The sequence below is a fragment of the Zonotrichia leucophrys genome, chromosome 8, assembly GCF_028769735.1.
Source record: "Zonotrichia leucophrys gambelii isolate GWCS_2022_RI chromosome 8, RI_Zleu_2.0, whole genome shotgun sequence".
Lineage (NCBI taxonomy): Eukaryota > Metazoa > Chordata > Aves > Passeriformes > Passerellidae > Zonotrichia > Zonotrichia leucophrys.
The window spans coordinates 30206985-30230106 of NC_088178.1; the positions used below are offsets into that span (position 1 = coordinate 30206985).

Sequence of the window (23122 nt, forward strand, 5' to 3'; positions counted from 1 at the left end):
AACCAGCCCGGGCGCTCGGGGCTGGGCCCTGCGCGCATTGTGAGCGGTGAGCGCACACATTGTGCTCCTCAGTGTCCCAAAAACGGCTTCCAGAGGAGCTGGGAAATCGCTGGGAAATCAGCACTTCACAGGTAAGAAGTGCCCAAAATAAGCTGCCCTCCCAACCCCGGTTTTACTCATTTTTATGAGCACAATGTGACCCAGGCTGTAATGATCAGCTTGGAGGGAGCCCAGAGCGCTCTGAAAATCGAACTGAACAAGAAATAACGTCCACCAAGGATACAAAAGATCTGTGCATGACACAGTCCAGAATTCTCCCCCATAAATGTGGAAAGAGGAGCAATTTAACTTCAGAGCTATTCACTGCCACATCTCCCTATTCTGCACCAGGTCCCAGAATGTTCAAAACCCCTCTGACAACACCTAAAAACAAAAAGTGATTTTTCCCTCGGTCTTCAGCTGCAAGAACTCCAAACTTCATAAAAAAACCCCAACACAAATCAACAACAAAACAAATTATTCAGAAGCAAGCCTAGGGAAAAAAAATTCAATCAAATGCTTCATGCAGCCAATTTATAAACAATTAAAAATGTGTTGATATCCTGGAAATTACTCAGCCTGCTTAATTCTGGGTGTTGCTGCTGCTGTGTCTGTAAAGCAGAGGGGAACAGATGCAGCAGCAGGAATTCAGCCTCACACTGTGACCCCCAGTTCTGGGGGAACAGCAGGGCACTTCCAGCTTTTCCTGAAGTTTTTATGAGGAAAGGGATAAACCAAGCAAACAGCACGATAAATTTGTCCACTAAAGGTGGGATGAATGATTGAGGAGCTCTTGCTGCAGCTAGCAGCTGTATTTAAACATACAATCACGAGTTCTGGCCATTCTTGGCTATAAATACCCCTGAACATGGCCTAAGGAATATTTATTCTCTATTTTTATCCCTCTTACCCAGCACCTTCAGTCAGCACCTCGTTAACCTGTGAGGACTTCACTGATTTCCACTTAAAAACTTCTAAAGGCCAAAATTAGAGGTGAAATCCATCCTCTGGGTATCCCAAATTCCTGTTTGGAGAGCACCATTCCAGTGGCATCCTAAGCACAGCTTTTCTCCTCCTGAGAACACCAAACACCTGCAGGCACATCCGGGTGGAATGCCACCCTCCAGGCCTTACATGGAACATGGATTTTGTTGGAAAAGATATTCCAAAGGGCCACAGGAAAAACTTTTCCTTTCCAGAACGGACTTTTTAATTCCTAACCTGGTGATTCCCAAAGCACTCGGGGAGGGTTTCCTGCTGCAGAAGCAGGGACGGGGTGAGCAGCACAGATGGGATTTGCTGGAGAGCACCAGGAATTGCAGCACATCTCCAAACGTGGCAGGGTCCCGTTCTTTCGTAACCAAGCGCTCCTTACATAACTCATCACTAATAATAGGGAATCTCTTTTCCCCCCACTCTTTGGATGTCTTACTCACACTCTGCAAATCCCTTCTCTGCCAGAGCTGGAGTGCAGGGAGAAATCCAAGGACAGCCTGGTGCCCATGGATGGATCCAGCACGGAACAGCCTGACCCAAAAACCTCAGGATAAAATCGCCTTCTGGGAACAAATGGCATCAAGGAAAGGGATATTCCTGACTAAATTCCCATCATGAGCCCTCAGGATCTGCCAGGAGCTCACACCTACACAGCAAATGGCCACTCCATGTTATCCTAATTATCCATAAAACTGCCCAAATATTCCTGGATTTGCATTTATGCCCCAAGAACTGCAGCTCTCCACTCCCAGGTGAGGACCTGACTGCCACACATCCCCTTTGGAATAATCCCATTCCTTCTACCTGCATCATTTTGCTCCCAGAGGTGCCCTTTTCCTTTTCTCCATCCTATCTCTTGTTCTGGAAAACCAACTTTGGGACAGCTGCCTCTGGAATAAAGGGCACCAAACTCTCTGTAATATCGTGGATTTCCTACTGAATCAAACACAACTTACTGGAAAAGCAAAATGCCACTTCATTTCCCACAGGAACTCTCAGAACCTGGGGGGAATGTGCAGAATTTAGGGCAGCTGGGGCTATGGGAAGTGATGGAGGAATGGGAACTCAATGATCCTAGAGGGCTTTTCCAACCTAAACCATTCCATGCTCTTAACCCCAGCAAGGCACTGGAATCTCAGTGCTGGTTCCAACACTTGAAATAATTCTGATTCTGGAGGTTTAAAACCAGCACTGGGTGAGCTGGGCCTATGAAATGTCAGACAGAGGTTTGTGTTTTGGGGTGAAACCATGTTATTCCTGCATCTCCTGCCTTCCCTCCTGGATACCCCAATGGCTTCCAATGCATTTCCCATCCAGTTATTCCTAAGGCAAACAAGTCATTTCAGGCTATCAATCTTGCAAATTGCTCTCTGGAATAAAACCTTTAAACCTTTGCTTTTTTCCCCGTGCAAAAAAACATTCTCCTCACTGGAGGCAGGGTGATTAAATTCCTAATTACCCAACTTGCACGTAAAAATGCCTTTCAGGAGAGCTAAACGTGCCTTTTATGGATGGAGGTTAAAGCCCAGTTTGGAAATCAGTCCCTGGGTGTCCATTCAGGAGCTACCAAGCTGCCAAAACCTGGGGAGAGTGCACAGGCACCCTTAAAAACCACCAGGGGCTCCCTCTGAGGTGCACCAGGCCTTTGCTATAGCCAGGGAAAACCAGGATCTCTGCTCCTGGGAGAGGCACTGGCTACATCCCAATTAAAATCCCTGCAAGGCCACGTTTTAAATGTGTAAATGCAATTAAACTCTGACTTGGTTTAATTACATTGTGGTGTCTCTCCTAAAAGGAATTTTAAGAAAGGAGTTTCCTGTTAGTTTGGAGTTTTCTGTCAGAGGATGCTCGAGTTATGGGATGGTTGTGTTGGGAAGGACCCAGGGATGGACCAAAGGGGAATCCTCAGGGAATTCTGCAGCTCTGACAAGACTTTAGCCCTGGTTTTGCCTTTTGCGCTCCTTAGAAAGCCAAGAATGAACGCAGCAGTGCTCAGTGCTTTGGGAAGGAATCCCAAATCACTGCACATCACATTCCAGCTGTTTCACAGGATCTTTCACACCGGTGGATCAGCACACGAGGCTTCTCTCTGTTTTCACCCCCAGACCCTCTCAGGGGTTACTCTGTGTTCAGTGACCTCGTTAAAAACCTGGAAATTCACATGTCTGTGGGAAACCCCATCTCCCTGAAGGAGAGAGGGAGCACAGACCTGGAGCCATTCCTGGAAATGCCTTTGGTCTTTTCTCTCCTATATTGTTAATTTTAATTTTTTAAAAATTTTTTCTTAGAAAGCAAGAAAGATCCCCCCCTGCTCCTGCTCCATTCATTATCCCAGTGCTGCTCCCATCCTGCAGTCCAGCAGGGATGAGGAATCCCTGCTCCCCCAGCTCCTTCCTGGGCACTTCTCCCTGCAGACATGGATATGGCTCCCTTTGGAACGGCTTCTGCTCATTCCATTCCATTCCATTGTTCCCCATCCAGAGCACAGCTGATCCATCATGGGATCACCACTCCCAGTCCAGCAATTCCTGCCCCCAAACCCTTCCCTGGGCTAATGAAACCACCCAGGAGAGCACCTGGAGATGGGAATTGGGCTCTGGAGCTGCACCTGGGGCTCCCAGGATGCCGAGTCCATTCCTGGCATGCACAGATCACAGAGTCATGGAATATCCTGGGCTGGCAGGGACCCACAGGGATCATGGAGCCCAGGCTCTGTTCCTGCACAGGACAATCCCAAAATCCCACCCTGGGCATCCCTGGCTGTCCAAACCCTCCTGGAGCTGCCTCAGGGCTGTGCCCATTCCCTGGGGGTCTGGGCAGTGCCAGCACCCTCTGGGGATGAACCTGTCCCCAAATCCACCCCAAACCCCTCATGGCCCAGCTGCAGCTGCTAACACCATGAGGAACACTTCATCCTTCATCCACCAGCCAGGACAGCCACAGTGCCCAGCTCCCTCCTGCTGCTGGAGCCCACATGAACCATGCATATTCATTCCTGCTTTGTGTATGTATGTGGCATTTGGAGCCGGGCTGCTTTCCTGCCTGATTCCATGACTGCCACAGGAAAGGACTCGTGCATTGCCCACGGAGGGCTGGAGCCATTCCCAGCACCCACGGGACACAGGGAACGGCTCCCACTGCCAGAGGGCAGGGATGGATGGGATACTGGGAAGGAATAGCACAGCACCTCACCTCACATCACCTGGGAGGGTGATGAGGGACTGGGATGGGAATTCCAGATTTGCTGTGGCTGCCCCTGGATCCCTGGCAGTGCCCAAGGCCAGGCTGGAGCACCCTGGGACAGTGGGAGGTGTCCCTGCCATGGCAAGGGTGGCACTGGGTGGCTCTGAGGTCCCTCCCAACCCAAACCATCCCAGGATTCTGTGATGATTTCTGCTCAGGTTGAACATTTTCCTCGTGGATGCTCCCTTCAAGTCTGACACCTCCAACATCCCTCATCCCTCCCAGTGCCTCCCTCCTACCTCTAAATTCCCTGAAAAGAGGGATCCCAGGATCCCAGACTGGTTTGGATTGGGAAGGACCTTAAATACCCCCCAGTTCCACTCCTTCCACTGGGAGCTGAAGGACTTTTCACCTTCCTCACCCCAAGTGCCCCAGAGGAATCCCACAGAACAAATCCCTTCTGGAATGCCATCGATGACCCAGACCCTGGGATGCTCCTGCCCAGAAACTGGGAAGTGCTTAAAAAGAAAGCAAACTACAAAATCTAAGCCAAATACCTGCATTTCTATTTTTTTTTTCCATATTGAAATATCTCTATTTATATTTTCTACATTTATTTATGCTGGTGTGCTCGCATATGGAAATAGCCCTGGATTTGGTAAATTAAGCTATATTTGCTTGTTTACATATTTAAATTTCTGTGTGGTTTGGGTATTTATGTATTTATATGTCCGTATTTGTATTAATAAATGTATGTATTTATCTACTTGTACATGAGGCATTTATAAATGTCTGTTTATATTTATATAAATGCACATTACATAATTAGAGTTATTAATTTAGAAACATTTTTTTAATTCACCTTTTAACTAAAGAAACATTGGGAAAATATTTTATGTAACTGAGTCCCTTCAGAATTAAAAGGGAGATATATTTTAAATAAATATATTTTAAAATTTGATAATTTTATATTCATTTTTGTAGTAAAAATGTTATTTTAAAAGTCTGAATTTTTTTCCTGTGCATCCGCCATACTTAACTCGGAGTGACAGTAATGGGAATGATAGGAGCTCCTTTTTAGGAGCAGAATGAACCTTTTAACTGCTTTATTTGGTGGCTTTTAGCCCCTGGTGATAGCAGCTCTCCTTTGTCACAAAGAAGATTTATATCCTAAAACGCGGGGAAAGAAATTTGTCCCAAAAACTGATGGATTTTTCCCCCATCTCCTTCCACATTACTGATTTGCACTGACAGAAATGTTGGGAATTTCCTGGGATATAAAATCACCACCCTGTGGTGGTTACAGCACCCAGGGATATTTCCATGTGAGAAACACGAGGCCAATTCCAGATGCACTTTCCCTGTCATCCGTCTAAATTCCATTAAAAATGGGTGGCAGGGCCTAGAGGCACATGGAGGGCTGGATCTGAGGGATACCAGGAGGGATTGGATATGAGGGATACCAGGAGAGACTGGATCTGAGGGATAGCAGAAGAGATTTGATTTTAGGGATACCAGGAGAGATTTGATTTGAGGGATACCAGGAGGGATTTGATTTTTGGGATGTGGAAGCCCCAACTCCCATTCAGGCCCAGCTGCCTCTCATCCAGGCTGGATCCTCCCAGGTATCTTTTCCAGGAGTGGGATTCCAGAGGCATCAATTCCACACGGGAACAAGTCAGAGGAGCACAGGGTGGTGGGAAGGGACCCACAAGGATCAGGGAACCCAAATCCTACCCTGCCATAGCCCAGAAATCCCTGTCCCTGAGGGCCGTGCCCATCCCCAGATCAGAATTCCATGGGGACTCCGGATTTCGGAGGAAATGACTGGAATTACATCAGCCCTGCCAAGCCCAGTTTTACTCAGTGATGCAAAACATCTCTCAGTGCCCAGGGCTACTCCTGCCTGCTGCTCCACTCAGCTCCTCCACACGGAATAAGGGAATTCCTTCCTCGGAATAATGGAATTCCTTCTCGGCCTTCTCCCTCCATCCCAAACAAAACCAAGGCACAGCAAATCCTGATTTCTTTGTGACTGACCAGTTTTCTCCAACAAAGAGAACCCAGCACCACTTTCACTTTTCCAGCCAGGAAAGAAAAAGCGAAGCTCCTGGTTAAATGTTCAAATCCTGGTTTGTTTCCATTGCAGGACTGGTTCAGGGCCCCTGGAAGTGGGAACATTCCAAGGCTGGGATGGGCCCCTGTCACAAGGGATTTCACTCCCACTTCCCAACGTTCTCCTTACGCACAGCACAAGGCACTGACTGGAATTTTGGGTCAGGTCCAAGAGGGGAATTGCTTTGCAGAGCTTGGAGTGTCCTTTACCTCCCCAGCAGCACAGAGCACTCGGGGGGTGTCTGAGGGACGTTCCTGGCTTGGGAAGGAGCACAGGGAATCACATGGAGATGGAGGAAGGATGGGTGGCCAGGCTGGGGCTGCCTGGTCACACAACTCCTGCTCTTCAGTGCCTTCCTGCTTCCCTCCTGTGCAATTCCCTTTCCTCCTGCTGCCACCAGGGCTCCATCCCACTCAAACCCCTGTCCAACAAATAATCCCCAGGACCTCATCAAGAAAATCCAAAGGATTGTGACTCCCTGAATATTTCTAAATCAGTTACACCACAGCAGAAATGACAGCAAATAAAGGCGAGGTTCAGAAGCACTGGGAAGCCGGGAGTTTGATGGTTTAAAACAGAGATGCCCACAGGTTTGCCTTTTGCATCCCTGCCCAGCTGGGCCTCGTGCCAGAGGCCATCCAGGAGGGATTTCCCAGCTCTCAGCTCCTGTCACAGCTCAGTGCCCAGCACAAATGCAGCACCTGAGGATCCCAGGCCAGGCTGATCCCTCAGGATCCCACCCCAAGCTCAGGTTGCACGGTCAGCTGGAATGATGTTTGTTAAAGCACAGCTGAACAGCAAAGCTTGAACCCAAGCCTAAAAGGATTAAAATAAACCAGAAAAATTTGCATTGAATTTGACCACAATATTTATCTTTAGTTATCCAATTATCTCCGCTGAGGATTTGGAAATAAGGGGTTCAGTGCTTATTCCAGATTGGCTCCTCTTTGGGCAAAGGAATAAATGAATAATCCTTTATTTTCTGTCTTGCTTTGCCTCCTGGAGGAATCTCCCCTGTCCTTTACCCAAGAAACCCCAGCAATCAGCCTGATTGCAGTGGAAGGGGCTCACTGCTCTCCTGTGCAGCCTCTCCTCCCTCCCTTTGCTCTCAGCTGTGCAGTTACAAATGCAGAGGTAAAACGAACACATTCCCCTTCCCCTGGAGCTTCCACTCCGAGCACAGCCCTTAATTAGCAAATTGTTCTGTGCTTTGAGCCATGTCCTGCTGCCCTCAGCACCACGAGGCTCTCAGAGCACCAAAATGCCCCCAGAACCACCCCTGGCCATGGAGTTCAACAAACTCCAAAGCCCTGCTCCTCCAAAGGATCAGGAAAGCACAGCCTGGAATTCCCAGGGCTTTCTGCCCTGCCCCTCCAACTGCCTGAGAGCTGCTCCTGCCCAGGGGTGACTGGTGTGAGAGAGAAATCAAATTAAATCAAATTAACCCAGAGCAGCAGCTTTACATCGCTTTCCTTGAGGTTTCCTCCAGGCATCTGAGGAAAGGCAGCAAATCCTGCCCTGGTGTCTCAGGGGCACCTCAGCACAGTCCACGTCCACAGGGAGACTTTTCCAGAGTCCCTGAGCAGCACTGGGGATTTCTCTGCCTCTCTGAAAATAGATTTCCCTATTCTGCAGATCTGGCTGGGGAGATGAGGAGTGTGAGCTCCCCCAGTGCAAGGTGCACCACCAGCCCCAAAAATCACTTTATTCCACACTTACTGGGAGCCAGGAAAATTGTGTTTCCCAGCAGTGCTTTCCTGACAACTAAATTGCCAAAGAATCCCATCCTCAGGTGGCAGCTCCCCTCCCCTCACTGCTGAGTTTGGGTGAATTATTGCTCTTGTAAATAAGCAAACAGGGTGACACTGACTGTCTAAATTTGTAACTAATGTCACTTTTCTCTATGGTTCCTTGAGATATTGTCCCTTTTCACTGCTCGGGTGTGTGCCCTGATTTATGGGGTGTTAAATCATCCCTGGAAAAGCAGGGTGGGAGGGCTTGGGGTGGTTTCCAGCCCACAAAAACCACTCTGGCTGGGATTACACAGCAGGTCAGAGCAGTTTGCCACATTTTGCAGGAATTTCCCTGCTTCCCAAACAGGAGCTGGGAGAGCTCAGGCCAAAGTTGATCACTGCCAGGATTTTGGGAAGAAATCTACAAATAAAATTAACTGATTGCTTATTGGAGCAGTGAATATATTGATGCCTCTGTGATGGCTCTTACACTGAATTAATTAGAATTTATGGGAATTTCTGGGGATTTTTTCAGCAATAATTAGTCCAGGCCAATTCCCTGCAGAACCTTGCTTTTCATGGTGCTTCTTTTCCAAAAATCTTTGGGATTGTGTCTGTAACTCTCTGAAGCCTTTGTGTTCTGAGACAAGGACTAAACTATAACTAAAATAACACTTTTTTGTGACAAACTGCACTTCCTTGGCAAAGGGAATTAGGAGGGAGCAGGCGGCTGCTGCACGGAATTACTGGAGAAAATGGGATAAGGGGAATAGTCACAGGCCTGGCAGCCTGACACTGATCCTGCACAGAGCAATGGAATCAGCAGCACACAGCATTATTTAGGGAGAATTACAGCAGCTTAATGAAATTAATGCCAGTCCACGTGTGCCTCTCGCCCTGCAGCACCAGGGCAGCCTCAGAGCGTTCCTGCTGCTGGGATTAGGGGCAGCAGGGACCCCAGAAATGCATTTCCAGCTGCACAGGAGAGCCTGGCATCCACACAGGAAAGGGTCAGGGGAGAAGCCAAATTGTGAGAGGGAATCTCCACAGCCAGAGTGGGATCAGCTCCGAGCCTTTGGACACTCCAGCTCCTCCCCAAAGGGACTGAAAAGTGATTTAAAATCAGGGACAGAGAGTGGAAAAAGGCAATGAGAACACTCCAAGCTGTCCCCCAGGCTATGATCAGGGTCTGTTCCCTCCTCTTCCTCAGGCAGGATGAAGGGCACCGGCACTGCTCCCTTGCCTTCCATCCATCCCTTTTTAATTCCATACATTTTCCTCCCAGAGAGCCACAGGAGCTGCTGACGCATCTCCAACCTTTTTCTTAGAGATTCATCAGCTAAAATAGATCCCACATATAAGAATAGGAAGTTTAATGAATTCACACTCCTGTGATGTAACAAGTTAAATTAAAAACACTGAGCTCGTAAGATTTAATAACAAGCCTTTTATGGCGATTTCGCTTTTCCTGCGGGAAAACTTCCTCCTACCAAAACCGGGAGGGATATTTTTAAAACCTGTGAAACTGGAAGCAGTGTTGGAAACCATCACAAGGAACAAAGCCTTTCAGGGACAGCCAGAGTGCCTGAGAGCTCCTTCTGCAATTGTTGGGATTCTTAAGTCACCAAATGTTGGAGTTCACCCCAAATCCAGTGTGGAGAATGGACAGGGGCCTTTATTCCATTGGTGCTGTGAAATCCCCCCAGGAATGGGGACTCCACCACTTCCCCAAGGCCTGACCACCTTTTCCATGGAGAAATTCCTCCTTTTCTCCAGGCTAAAAGTGGGAAGTACAACCTCCATTTTAGGGTGAAAAGTCTCAGGATACGTAAAACAACCAGCCTTAGGTTTAATCCTCCCCCTGCAGCATCATCCCCTTCACGGGGTAACAAAACCCTCACCCAACCATCAAACACAGACACATGGTCAGCTCACAACAAACAAAAGTCATTCTGACAAACTGGAAAGGGAAAAAAACCCCAAAAATTGAAAGGAAAGTATCTGGTCATGTTAATGGACATACCAGAACAAAAATCCCCACCAAACTCCAAACCCAAACCCTGGATGCCAAAGCACACACACTCTGATTCCTAAAATATCTAAAATATTCTGTGCTGGCACTCCCAGATTTGAAATAAGCTCTGATTTACGTGAGGGCTTCAGATGAGCTTTGGAATGGTGGTGAGTGCTGCTGCTGAGGCTGGGCTGGCAGGAATGGCAGCTTAGGCTGGTGTGGGATTGAGCTGGGATCAAGGATGGGATGGGCAGGAATTCTAGCCCAGGCTGGTGTTGTTATCTTATTGCAAATCTCCTGTACCTTCTCAGTGATTTCTCATAGGCAGGTCCTTGCAGCAGCATCTCTTTCTTCCTCACAGCACAGCCAACAAACTCCAACTCCCCTCTCACCCAGCTAACCCACTCTTTTATAGCACTCATCCTCACTGGACACAGCGGTGGCCTGCTAAGGGCAGGCCTGTTCCTAATCTTTGGTGATAAGTGCAGCTGCAACTCCTCAGGGGTGAGATTACATTCTGCACTATCTTTATTTCCTTACATTCTATCTCCACACAGGCTGGGGCCAGCAGGAATGGCAGCCCAGGCTGGTGTGGGACTGAGCTGGGATCGGGGATGGGAAGGGCAGGAATTCCAGCCCAGGCTGGTGTGGGACTGAGCTGGGATCAAGGATGGGATGGGCAGGAATTCCAGCCCAGGCTGGTGTGGGACTGAGCTGGGATCAAGGATGGGATGGGCAGGAATTCCAGCCCAGGCTGGTGTGGAACTGAGCTGGGATCAAGGATAGGATGGGCAGGAATTCCAGCCTAGGCCGGTGTGGAACTGAGCAGGGATCAGGGATGGGAAGGGCAGGAATTCCAGCCCAGGCTGGTGTGGGATTGAGCTGGGATCAAGGATGGGATGGGCAGGAATTCCAGCCCAGGCTGGTGTGGGATTGAGCTGGACCAAGCCTAGAGAGCTGCTGAGCTGCTGCTCCAGCACAGCCTTTAAACCCTGAAGCAGTGCCTGGCAGACCCTCCAGGATTTGGAATCCACAGATGGCAGGCTGCTGGTGCTGCAGGAGGAGCTCAGGGAGGGGACAGGAGCTTCACTGTCACCGTGGGCAGGGTGGCACTGTCACCTCCTGCCACCCCACCCATGGCAGGGACAGCGATGCCACCTCTGCTCTGCTGAGGCTCCTTCCAAGCAGCTCAGATCAGGCTGGGACCTGATTCACCTTCCTGTGCTGCCACAGCCCACCAGGAAACCCTGGTTAATTAACCCTCCTAATTACCATCTAAAGGAATGGGATTTTTAAGAGCTCAGCGTTTCTAAAGAATGTCAAATTTTTGTCCTCCCAGGAACCACCAAGCTGAGGGCAAATCGTCAGAGGAGTCTTTGGATAATTTTGCTGATGATGTTAAATCTAAAATCTGGATTTTAGGATGTCCCACTGGCACATCCCAGGCCAGGCTGGGACACCCTGGGATTTGGGAGGTGTCCCTGCCATGGCATGGGATGGGCTTTAAGCTCCCTTCCAACCCAAACCACTCTGGGATTCCATGAAAAGCTGCTCTACCAAAAAGCCAGAGGAAGCAAGGCAACTGTGAGGCCGTGGCTCCACAGGAGTCAGGAAACACATAACAGAGAAACCCCAACATTGTCTCTGCCATAACTTCTCCCCCCATTTATTTCATACAACACTGCATCAATCAAACTGAAGAAATAGGAGGAAAAAGCATAAAAATCACCTCTGGATGTGAAAGCTGCAATATCTGAGCTGGCTGCACAGCCCTGCACCTGCCGCAGGGAATGCTGACCTTCAGCAGGCCCTGGGATTCCTGGATTTAATGCTCTGCCTGCTGCTCCCAGTATGGAAAGCCTCCTGAAAACACTCAAACGATCCATCAAAACCTGGCAAAACCACGCCAGGACGCTGGCTGGAGATGCCACCTTTACTTAATCACTTTCAGGAGCTGCTGATTATCTCATCCATAAAGCTCTGCTGCTCCAGCATCCCACGGGGCTGCTCCAGGCACTGTCCCAGGTGAAATGAGGCTGCAAATGCGAGCAGCGGGAGCCTGGCTCGGGGCACGGGGAGCAATCTGCTGGCCAGGCACTGGGGACAGGGACACGCCAGCCCTGAGGCCACCAAGCATCGCCCACCTCGCCCCAGGGACCAACAGGGTCACTCTGAGGGGTGGGCTCCTGCCAGGGGCTGCTCCAAGCCAGGGCAGATCCAGCTCGCTCCTGGTTCCTGTGGGCCCTGCCCGCTCCAAGGGCTCCTGTGGAAAAGGATGAAAGGATGCCTTTCCTTTTCAGCTTCTCCACACGCCCTGGAATTGCCTGAACCTGTTTAAAATTAAGGTTTTTTAACTTTTATGTGAGTTGCAGGACATTTGTTTTGAATCACAGGACTGTAGGATGGTCTGGGTTGGGTTCCACAAATCTTTGGTGTTCCCACTTGGGTTTTGTGGCAAACAGGAGTTGGGCTCAATAATGCTGAGGGTCCCTTCCAACTCAGCATATTCTGGGGTTCTGTGAAAGAACATTTAATTCCAGCCCCCAAAGCTCCTCTAATTCCATCCCAAATTTCCAATTCACCTGTGCAGAATAAACCACAGCTCAAGCTCCTTTCTATCCACTGCCCTTTTCAGCTTCTCCACACGCCCTGGAATTGCCTGAACCTGTTTAAAATTAAGGGTTTTTAAACTTTTATGTGAGTTGCAGGATGTTTGTTCTGAATCACAGGATTGTGGAATGGTCTGGGTTGGGTTCCACAGATTTTTTTCCCCCTTTTTGGGATTCCCGCTCGGGGTCTGTGGGAAACAGGAGTTGGGCTCAATAATGCTGAGGGTCCCTTCCAACTCAGCATATTCTGGGGTTCTGTGAAAGAACATTTAATTCCAACCCCCAAAGCTCCTCTAATTCCATCCCAAATTCCCAATTCACCTGTGCAGAACAAACCACAGCTCAAGCTCCTTTCTATCCACTGCCCTTCAGCCACTAAACCTTGTCCCAGGGCTCTCAGAGCTGCTCCAGACAAACCTGGCTTTTGCTCCTCTTGTTGACAAATAAATCACAAACGCACAAGCAGCTGAAATCCCATAAAATTAAGAATCCCGCTCCAGGAAATCAATTACGAAATCATTACAGATCTTCCAGGAAACCTGGATTTCTTTCCTGGCCTGCTTCCTCAAAGCAACTTTAATCACAAAGCCCTCATCTCCACAACAATGCCATGATGTAGTTTGCTAATTAGCTTTTTCCACTCCTTAATTAAGAAGAAGTGTTCATGTTGTATCTGCAGTTAAATGGTGGCAGCAGCCTCCACTCTGTGGTTTATTTCTATTTCAATATTTATTTGCTTTATTTTCTCTTTAATTTCATTTCCGCTTCCATTTCAAACTCCCGTTTTGATCCCTGCTGCAATTAGCTGGGTTGTGGCTGCTCCAGAGGAAATCTGGGAAGCTTTTTGAGGATAAACGTGGATGAGAGTCCCAACAGAGCAGCTGATTCACTCAGGAGCTCCCACAGGTCCTGCCCTGCACTGGGACCCAGGGAATGCCCTCTGTGGAGCTCTCCTGGCTCCAGTTAAATTATGGGGACACAGAGGATGGGATTTGACCTTGTGGGTATTCCAGAGGGCAAGAGAAAGCTGTGGGACAGCTCGGAAACCCTGGGCAGAGAGGAATTAAATTGGGCTGAGTAAAAAGCAGATGTGTTTGGATGGGGGGACGAGCTGCCCAGGATTTCCTGGGAAGCAAATAACCACTGGAAATCACAGTTCTCAGCTGAAAACAAGTGCCCCAGCACTAAGAGCTTTCCCCACCCCACAATTCAGGCACTTTTTGTGCCTGGCTGGAGCCAGCAGGAGATGTTGGTCTCTCTGGGATGGTGCGTTCAGGTGGCCAGGCAGGATCAAATCCAAGGGAATTCACATTTACCCGAGCCCACGTTAATCTGAGGCCTCACTGATGAGGCTCTCCTGCCTTCACCAGCCCTATGGATGAGGTTCCAGCAAATCCTGAGAAACAGAATCCCAAAATTCTTGAGGAAAAGCCCTCCAAGGTCACCAATCCCCACCCTGTCCCCAGCCCAGAGCACTGAGTGTCATCTCACCTCCAGGGAAGGGACTCCAAAATTCCCTGCAATGCCACTCTCCTGCCTCCTTGCTCACCCTGGCTTGTGCCTGCCCCAAAACCAGCTGGATTAAAGGAAAACTGAAGAAGGGAAAAAATCAGGCAGCTGCTTTGTGGGTGGGTTTTCCCAGCCCTCCCCATGGGTACAGAGCGACCTTGGGGATGAGATTTGTCCAAAGTCACCACTGCAAAGCCAAGATGTCTTAAATGCAGGCTGACACTTTGCCTCACACCTACTGATGGTGAATCTGTGCCCCCAAAACAGCAGCTCTGATGGAAGGAAGGCCTGGCAGCTCCTGGAGCTCCCTCTGCCACTTGCCCAGGTTCCCACATGGCTGCCATCACAACTGGAAATGTTCATCCAGCAGAGTGAGAATGACATCCTGTTAAAGGAGTGCCTTTTCCTGGCGGGGGGGACAAGGACAGCCCTGGAAAATGCACAGAATTCCTTGTTTGCAGGGTTTTCTGTGCCCAGACTGGAGAGCTGATGGTGCTCCCAGTTTCCAGTGTGGCCTCTTTCCCAGGTATTTCTGCAGGAATCCTGACAAGTGGCTTTGCTGGGGGGAAAAAAAAAAAAAAATCCTGAGAAAAACACTGCAGCATCTGCAGCCATGGCTCAACAACAGAAAACCCTGTTCTGAGATCCCAAGGAAAATTCCTACAAATGCAGGTCCATTCCCTGAGCTGGTGCTCGAGGCTCGTGCAGGGCTCTGTCCCATGAATCTGCACCCTGAGCATTCCCTCAGGCCAGCACCAAGTGCTCCCTGAGTGACATGGCACAATCCCCCTGGCACAGCAGTGGGGAGCAGGGCCCTGTCACTGTGCTGGGACACATCCCAGCTTTTCCCAAAATTCCCAGCTTTTCCCAAAATTCCCAGCTTATTTTTCCTCAATTCCCAGCTTATTTTTCCACAATCCCCATATTTTTCCACCATTCCTGGCTGCAGCAATGCCATCAACAGGGCTGAGGGAGGGAGCTCCCAGCCAGGGGCACAGTTCCAGCAGGAACAGCCCCTGCTGCTCCCAGGTACCTTCACCTGGCAGCTCTGCAGGTGGGGAAAAAGCATCCCCCCCTTCCATCCCCAATTCCTGAACACTCTCAGGGCAGAGCAGGGCACACCACGCTCCTGCCAGCAAAAGAAGAAATCCCATTGCACATTTCAGCTTCCCAATCCAGCCTGGAGAGCACCAGCAAGATCAAACTGCATTAGTACTGCAGGAGAAGGCACTGATGGATTTAGAGGGGGGAAAAAAAAATTCCCTCTCCATATAAGGGCTGTGAACATTTTCCCACTTAAGACAACGTGTGGGATCATATTCACAGACACAGAAATATGTTCTGTTCCCCGACACCCACGGGCCTGGAACACCAGGCTGAAGTGCTGGCAGGAATCAGAGCCATTTGTTAAGTACAAAAAATGTCTCACATAATTAGGGAACTGCTGAAAGCCACCAATTTAGTGCTCAGGCTGGAAAATGTAGGAATATTTCTTGGAACAACAGGCAGAGCTGCCTCCACGCCGCACACACAGCAAATACCTGGGGAGAAATCAAAGTGCAGCGAGGTTCCAGAGGATGGGAGCAGGATCTCCCCAGCTGGGAGGGCCATCAAAGCCCAGCTCCTGATTTCAGGGCTGGTTATGAAGGGAGTGCCCCCTTCCCAGGCTCATCCCTCCATTCCCAGCGTGGCTCCAGCACCATCCCAACCTGTCCCTCTGTCCAAGTGCCCTTCTGGCAGGGCCAAAACCACCTCCCAAACACGTCCCAGGGCTGAGGAACCCCTGCCCCAAAGGCACTGGGAAGGGCAGCAGCGAAGGGAAGATGGAAGGTGGTGCTGGAAACAGAACTTGTGGGGGTGTCTGGATGGAGCTGATTTTTATACATTTGAGAAAAAAGCAGGAGAAGCAGAGATTGCTGGGGTTTGACCTGGGAAGAGCTGGAGCCAGAGCTCCTGGCAGCCACAGCTCAGCTCCTTGGCCCCCAGAGCCACCAAAGTCCCTCTGCCCAGAGCTCTGTCCCCTTCTGGCACCATCTCCTCAACCCCCAGTGGGGTTTGTGCCCTCCAAAGCCACCAAGGTGTGATTCCCCCAGAGCTGTAACACCTCCTGCCAGCACGTCCTTAACCCCCAGTGGGGTTTGTCCCTCACCAAAGCCATCATTGTCCCTCCTAAAGCCACCAAGGTCTGTCCCCACAGAGCCCTGTCCCCTCGTGGCAGCAGCTCTGAGCCCCGCAGGGTTTGTCCCCATAAAGCCACCAGGATCTGTCCCCCCAAAGCCACCAGGGTCTGTCCCCATAAAGCCACCAGGATCTGTCCCCATAAAGCCACCAGGATCTGTCCCCATAAAATCACCAGGATCTGTCTCCATAAAATCACCAGGATCTGTCCCTCCAAAGCCACCAGGGTCTGTTCCCATAAAATCACCAGGATCTGTCCCCATAAAGCCACCAGGATTTGTCCCTCCAAAGCCACCAGCTCTGTCCCCCTGAAGCCATCAGGATCTGTCTCCCCAAAACCACCAGGGTCTGTCCCCCTAAAGCCACCACGGTTTGTCCCCATAAAGCCACCAGGATCTGTCCCCCCAGATCCCCCAGCTGTGCCCCCCGAATCCTCCAGCTTTTGCCCCCCCGAATTCCCTCCGATCCCCCAGCTGTGCCCGCCCCGAATCCCCCACGCTGTGCCCCCTGAATCCCCCATCTGTGCCCCCCGGTCCCCCCAGTCACCCCAGCTGTGCCCCCCGAATCCCCCAGCCGTGCCCCAGCCGTGTCCCCCCGTGCGGCCCCGGCACCTCTGCAGAGCAGGGCTGGGTTCTGCAGCAGGGACGCCCAGCGCCGGCGCCGGCCCCGCTCGCGGCTCCGGCCGTGGCTCGCGTTGGGGCTGAAGCCGCTGCCCCGGCGCGTTCCCCGCGGGGGGAACTCGGGCACGCCGCCGTGCCCGTGCCCGTGCCCGTGCCATGCCATCGCTGCCCGGGCCCTGCCGCAGCGGGGCTGCCCCACAATCCAGGGCCGAGGCGGTCGCGGGGAGCCGAGGTCGGAATCGCGCTGGATCCAGCGCCGGGGCAGCTCCGGGCGCTGGCAGGAGCCGAGGGACGCTCTCGCCGCCCCGCTGCACGATCCCCGAGCTGCCGCCGCTGTCCGAAAGCTCCTCAGCGCCGGCTGTGACTGCCGGCGGGTCCTTTATTTCAATCCGAGATCCGCCAAGGACGTCTTCACACGGCAGGAGCGGTGCCTGGCGATGCACGTGATGCGGAGCCCAGCGCTGGATTCCCGGCCATGGGAATGTGCTCGGCACTCCCAGTCCCACCGCCGCTCCCTACATCCCGACACACGGGGCTGGATCCGCTCTGCGCTCCCCTTCGCCCGCCTCAGCCAAATTCGGGCTATTTCTGACTGGTTCCTAGCCTAGAGAAGGTTACATTCGCTCTCCGCAGGTTCTCTTGGCTCCAAGTCTCATTTCCAAATCTTTCTCCCAGAAAAATATTCGGGAAGAAAAAAAAAAAAAAAAGAAAAGAAAAAAAAATGAAAAAGAAGCACCGTTTTCCTCCGATGAGCTTAAACTCCTGTGGCTCTAAAGTCATTCACTCCGGATCCAAGGGAACTAAAGGATGAGCAATGTTCTCCTCCTTATGATGAAAAAGAGCCTTCCTGAGCTTACAGCTTCTTTTCTTCTTTATTCACCAGAACCTGATCCATTAACACGGCATTCGCTCCCCCTTCGCAGAGCGCGGGGATTTAGGGCTCCTTTCCTCCCCTAATTTTGCACTTGGCTCCAGCCCTGCCGGCAGCAGCCTCTCCCCGGGGCTCTCCAGCCTCATCCCCAGCTGCCTCCAGCCATCCCTGCTCATCCCTCCACCTTCCTCCCTTCCCCAACTTCTCCGCAGCTCGCACCAGGAGGGGCGGCTCTGCCCAGTCAAACACGGAGGATTTCTCTGCTCTCGACAAATTGCTGCATTCCCAGGGAAAAAAAAAAAAAAAATCCCAACCAAAAAAAACCCACCCAGCCCCGAGTTCTGCAAGCCTCGTCCTAGGATTTGATGCAATCTGCAAATGAGAGCCTACGGAAACCACGCTAAAATTAGAGGGAGCTGAGATGAAAACCAAGGACACATCGTGGCTCTTGGAAATCTTTAAATAGGGCTTGGTACCACCTCGAGGAGCTCGGGCTGCGCTGGGCTCGCATCCACCGAAATCCTTAATTGGGATTTTCGAGTGGCCCTGGATGTTCCTGGGACACCTCTCGGGGACCGGGGCTGCGTTCCCGCACCCAGCTGTGTCCCAGCGGATTTTCCCGGTGCTGGTGATCAGCCCGGTGGATTCACACCCTGCAGGGGAGCAGCTCCTGCTGTACCTGCTCACAGAGCATCCCCAGCCCCTTCCCAGGCGGGGACAGCCGGGATGGGCAGCCCTGGAGCACGGCTGGGGATGGATGGAGCAGCCCCCGGGATGGAGCAGCCCCAGGGATGGAGCAGCCCGGAGAGCAGCCGGGATGGAGCACCGGGTGGAGCAGCCCCGGTGAGCACCCGGGATGGAGCAGCCCTGGGGATGGAGCAGCCCCAGGGATGGAGCAGCCCTGGGGATGGAGCAGCCCCGGGGATGGAGCAGCCCCAGGGATGGAGCAGCCCCCGGGATGGAGCAGCCCCCGGGATGGAGCAGCCCCCGGGATGGAGCCTCTGTTCCCCACCATGGGCAGGACAGGGGGTGTCAGCTGGATTCCAGGAGGATAACATTCCCTGAATGCCCAGGAGGATAAAATTCACCATTTCTGAAGCCCTGCTGTCCATCAGTCTCCCATCCCTGATGCCAGGCCTCTCCCAGGTTTGCCCAGGCCCTGGGGACAGCACAGAGCTGGGGGTGGCTCAGGGGGGACTCTGGGGCCACCACCCAGCCCCAGCCATGCATTGCCATGTCCTGCTGTGTTTGGGATCCCTGGGGTCTCTGCTTTAGGATCAGCGCTCCCAGCAAAGCCTCATCCAGATGCAAACCCCTCAGAAGTGATTAATCTGAATTTTGGGGGCTCTAGTGGTGCTGCTGCCTTGAAATATTCCAGGGACAGCGGCCAAGCTTCCTTTTAAAATGCTTTTTGTGGGATTTTAAACTTTAACCATTTTTAATGCATTGTGGGAAGCACTGAGGAATTTCTGCAGGTGCAGGGAGAGGGGAATTTGCTGCTGGGCAGGCAGCACCTTCCCAGGCATTCCAGCCCAGCTCTCTGCAGCGTTGGCTCCCGAGCTGCAGCTCCTCACATCCACCAGGCACCCAGGAATGGTTTTGTTACTCCAGCAACTGCTAAAATCAGTGCAATCTAACCCCCCCTTTTTAGGGATTTCACATCAGCTCTGTAACAGAAGCACAGAGCAAAGCTCCTCCTCCGTGAGGTAATTAAAAAAATAAAAACTGCTGCTGCTTTACCCAAGGAAAAGTTTTACAGGTGGAACACAGGCCAAGGTTAAAGTTCACAGGGACACCAAGGTAATGCGGCCCAGCAAGGCGCTGGATGATAAAACCCCGGAATTTCGGGATAACCACAGCAATTAACGGCGTTGGGAGGATGAGGAGCCCTCCTCTCACTGCGGCTGCAGCAGAGGATGCTCCGTGACCTCCCCGAGGGCCCCTTCCCCCTGCACACCCGCACCGAGGCGCCGGGAGCGCTCCCGAACCCAGCTCAGGCTTTCCGAGAGGCACCGCTCGGCCCGATCGCGCCGGTTCCGAGCCCAGCCGCTCCCGCTCCTGCCCCGAGTCCCGCTACTTCCCCGGAGTGGCTGCAATCTGCGCCGCGAGGTTGCCATGGCGAGCATCCCTCCTTCCCTCCTTCCTCCCTCCTCCTCCTCCGCCAGGAGCTGAGCGAGCAGATGCGGAACAGCAGAACCCACCGGATTAAGTCACTGCTCTGCTCGTGGAGCGCTGGGGGAACCGCTCTGGATTTCAGCAGTTCCTAAGGATTATTGCCACTGGAACACCTGAGGTTAGAGGCACCAGCCAACGGCACGTGGCCGGCGTTTAGCCGGGAATCACGCATGGACAGGAGCGAAGGGAAGGGATGTAGATGGAGTGAGGGGCACGGCAAAAATACCCATCGGACCGTTTCTATTTCCCAAACCCCAAGGAACTTCCAGCAGGGCTCTCTCTCCTGCCCGTGACCCTCCCTGGCCCAGAGAACACGAGCAAAGCCAGCTCGGTGTCCCTCGGCAGCGACACGGGCACGGGCACGGGGGATGCGGGCTCGGGGCACCACGGCCCTGCCCAGCCTCCCCCAGACCCCAGCGCGGGGTGAGCCGGTGCCCCCAGAGCCCGGGCACGCAGCTGGTGCAGCAGGGCAAACGGGCCGGGCAAACGGGCCGGACACCAAGCGGGCCGGACACCAAGCGGGCCGGTGCCGGCCGGGGATGCAGCGGCAGCGCCACGCGGGACCGCGGGAGGCGGCGATGTCCCTGCGCGGAGGGAGGGAACGAGGGAGGGAGGGAAGGAGGGAGGGAAGGAGCCTCCTCCGCACCTCCCCGCGCCTCCACCGGCGCTGCGAAGGGCGCAGAATTTTCCAGGAGCTGCGCCGAGCCCGACCCCCGCGCAGGCAGGTGCTGGCACAGCCCGGGCCGTCACGGCGCCGCGGGGGCTGCGCGGGGGCGGCGGCGCGGAGCGGGCCCGGCTGCGCGCACCGAGCGCGCCCCGCGCTCCTTTGTCCTCGGCGGAGCCGCCCCGCGCTCCCTCCCGCGCCCGGGGGCGGGGGCGGCCCGGGCATCCCCGGGGCTGCGCGCCCGCCCCGGCCCCGTTCCCGCGTACTCACGGTGCAGGCGGGAGCGCGCGTCCATGCGCGGCCGAGCCGCGGTGCGGGGGCTGCGCGGGCGCCGCCGGGGGCTGCCCGCGGCTGTCCCGCCGCCCGCCCCGCCGCGCCGCGGAGCCCAGGGCCGGGCCCGCTCCGCCTCCGCGGGCGGCGCCCAGACACAAAGCGGCGGCGGCGGCGGCGGCGGCGGGGCGGGTCCGGTCCCGCTGCGCGCCCGCGCTGCGCTCCGCGGCGGCGCAGGGGCGGTGCGGGGGGGCGGGACGCGGCCGCGCCCCCCCCCGGGGCGGTGCGGAGCGGAGGATGCGGGGCGGGGGATGCGGGGCGGGGGATGCCGTGTGGGGTGCGCGGGGGATGCGCTGCGGGCAGGTGCGGCGCGGAGCGGTGCGCGCAGGCGGTGCCGCCATCCCCGCCCGTCCCTTCCCGTCCCTGTCCCGACGGGGCGTCCCGCGAGAGGAGCATCCCCAAGCCCCCAGGCACGGCCCCGGAGCATCCCCGGCCCTCAACCACGGCCCCGGAGCATCCCCCGGCCCCCAGGCACGGCCCCGGAGCATCCCCGGCCCTCAACCACGGCCCCGGAGCATCCCCAAGCCCCCAACCACGGCCCCGGACAGCCCCTGGCCCCCAGGCACGGCCCCGGACAGCCCCGGCCGCCGCATCGCCCCTTTGCCCCGGCAGGAGCCTTTCCGCGCCCCGGCCAAGGTGCGGGAAGGGGCTCGCAGCCTCCCGGGAGCTCCGCGGGCAGTGCTGGGGACAGCTCGGTGTCCCCTGCGGGCTGCGGTGTCGCAGGCCACGGGCTCAAAGCGCGGGGGTCACGGGGAACACCCGGCGGGGGCATCGTGCCCGGGGTGAGGCTGCCCTGGGTGTCCTGGGTGCCCTCCATCCCCGGGAGCATCACCCGCTGTGGCACAGAGCAGGACAGGACACAGCCGTGCCTGTCCCACCCTGTCCCCGTGTGTGACCTGGAGCGATCCCGGGATCCCTCCGGGGCTCATGGAAACACAGAACGCCTGGGGTTGGGAGTGACCTTAAAGCTCAGCTCGTTCCACCCCTGTCCTGGCAGGGACACCTCTCGGCACATCACTGTCCCCGGTCTGGGCTCCTGCAGCCGCTCCGGTGCTCCCCAGAGCGGCTGTGGCAGCGGCAACTCCTGCAGCTGCTCAGCTGGTTCCCAACGGCAGCAAAGCCAGCGCTGCTCCTGCCGTGTCCCATCCTGGGGCTCTGGGGCAGCCACTGCCACCCAGGGGCGCTGGCAGGCCTGGCAGTGACACGGCATGGCCATGGTGACACGGTGGCTCCACAGCTGTGTGCTGGGGGAGGTCAGCACCTCGCTCTCCCCGCTCTGTGCCATCTGCCTGGCCGCAGGGATCGAGGAGGGTCACAGCAGGGTTTATCCAGCAGTGAGCCCCCCACCCTGCTCCACGGGGATCATCCCTGGCACTGATGGCCTCTCCTCTGCCTGCTGCTGGCGGAGGAATTCCTGCTCTGGGGATGCTCCCAGTTTCTCCCACTCTCCATCTCTGAGTGGGAAGTTAAATTAGGCCTGGAAAATTTCCACCAGCATTTTTGCAGTGCTCAAAGCTCACATCCCCTGGTTTGATGGTGCCCAGAGCAGCTGTGGCTGCCGCTGGATCCCTGGCAGTGCCCAAGGCCGGGCTGGACACTGGGGCTGGACATTGGGACAGTGGGAGGTGTCCCTGCCATGGCAGGGGTGGCACTGGATGAGATTTAAGGTCCCTTCTCACCCAATCCAGTGATTCTGATCCCAGGGGTGACATGGGGAGTGTCCATTGTCAGCTGGGACAGGGACAGTTTGTGACGGGTGATGGAAATTTGTCTCCAGGAGAGATCCACAGTAGCACGAGATAGGAATCTTTTGTTACAGCTGAGAGTTCTTTCCTTTCCTGATGTTCCTGAAAAGCACCAAGACTCTGAAGGGCACAAAGGAGCTGGAAAACCCCTGGAAGAGCTGAGTCCTTAATGAGAAAATAGAGACTTTCTTCCCTGATAAGGAAAGTGTGGAGAGGGAGGAACACAGGGATGTGCCAGGGGGAGGTGGGAACCAAAACCCCAAGCCAGGAGCTGGGAAGGGCAAGGCAGGAGCTGTGGAACTGAAATCCTCAATTCCCATCAGCTCACAGCAGTTCCACA

At 54.0% G+C, this 23122-nt stretch overlaps 1 protein-coding gene across 5 annotated transcripts in view; it reads right to left on the reverse strand.

Annotated features, from left to right (window-relative positions):
- Positions 1-21097, reverse strand: part of LRRC7 (leucine rich repeat containing 7) — a 94817-nt gene extending 73720 nt beyond the window's left edge. Inside the window, exons 1-2 of one of the 5 annotated variants that reach the window (XM_064720186.1) lie at positions 20978-21031; positions 16989-17661 (exon numbers count right to left, since the gene is read on the reverse strand). In XM_064720186.1, coding sequence (XP_064576256.1) covers positions 16989-17160 — 172 coding nt within the window. In that variant the 5' untranslated portion in view covers positions 17161-17661; positions 20978-21031. Of the gene's footprint in view, positions 1-16988; positions 18134-20977 lie in introns of those variants that run through there. The other 4 variants (XM_064720187.1, XM_064720188.1, XM_064720189.1 and 1 more) reach the window with 4 other exon arrangements.
- Between the last annotated feature and the right edge of the window lie 2025 nt (positions 21098-23122).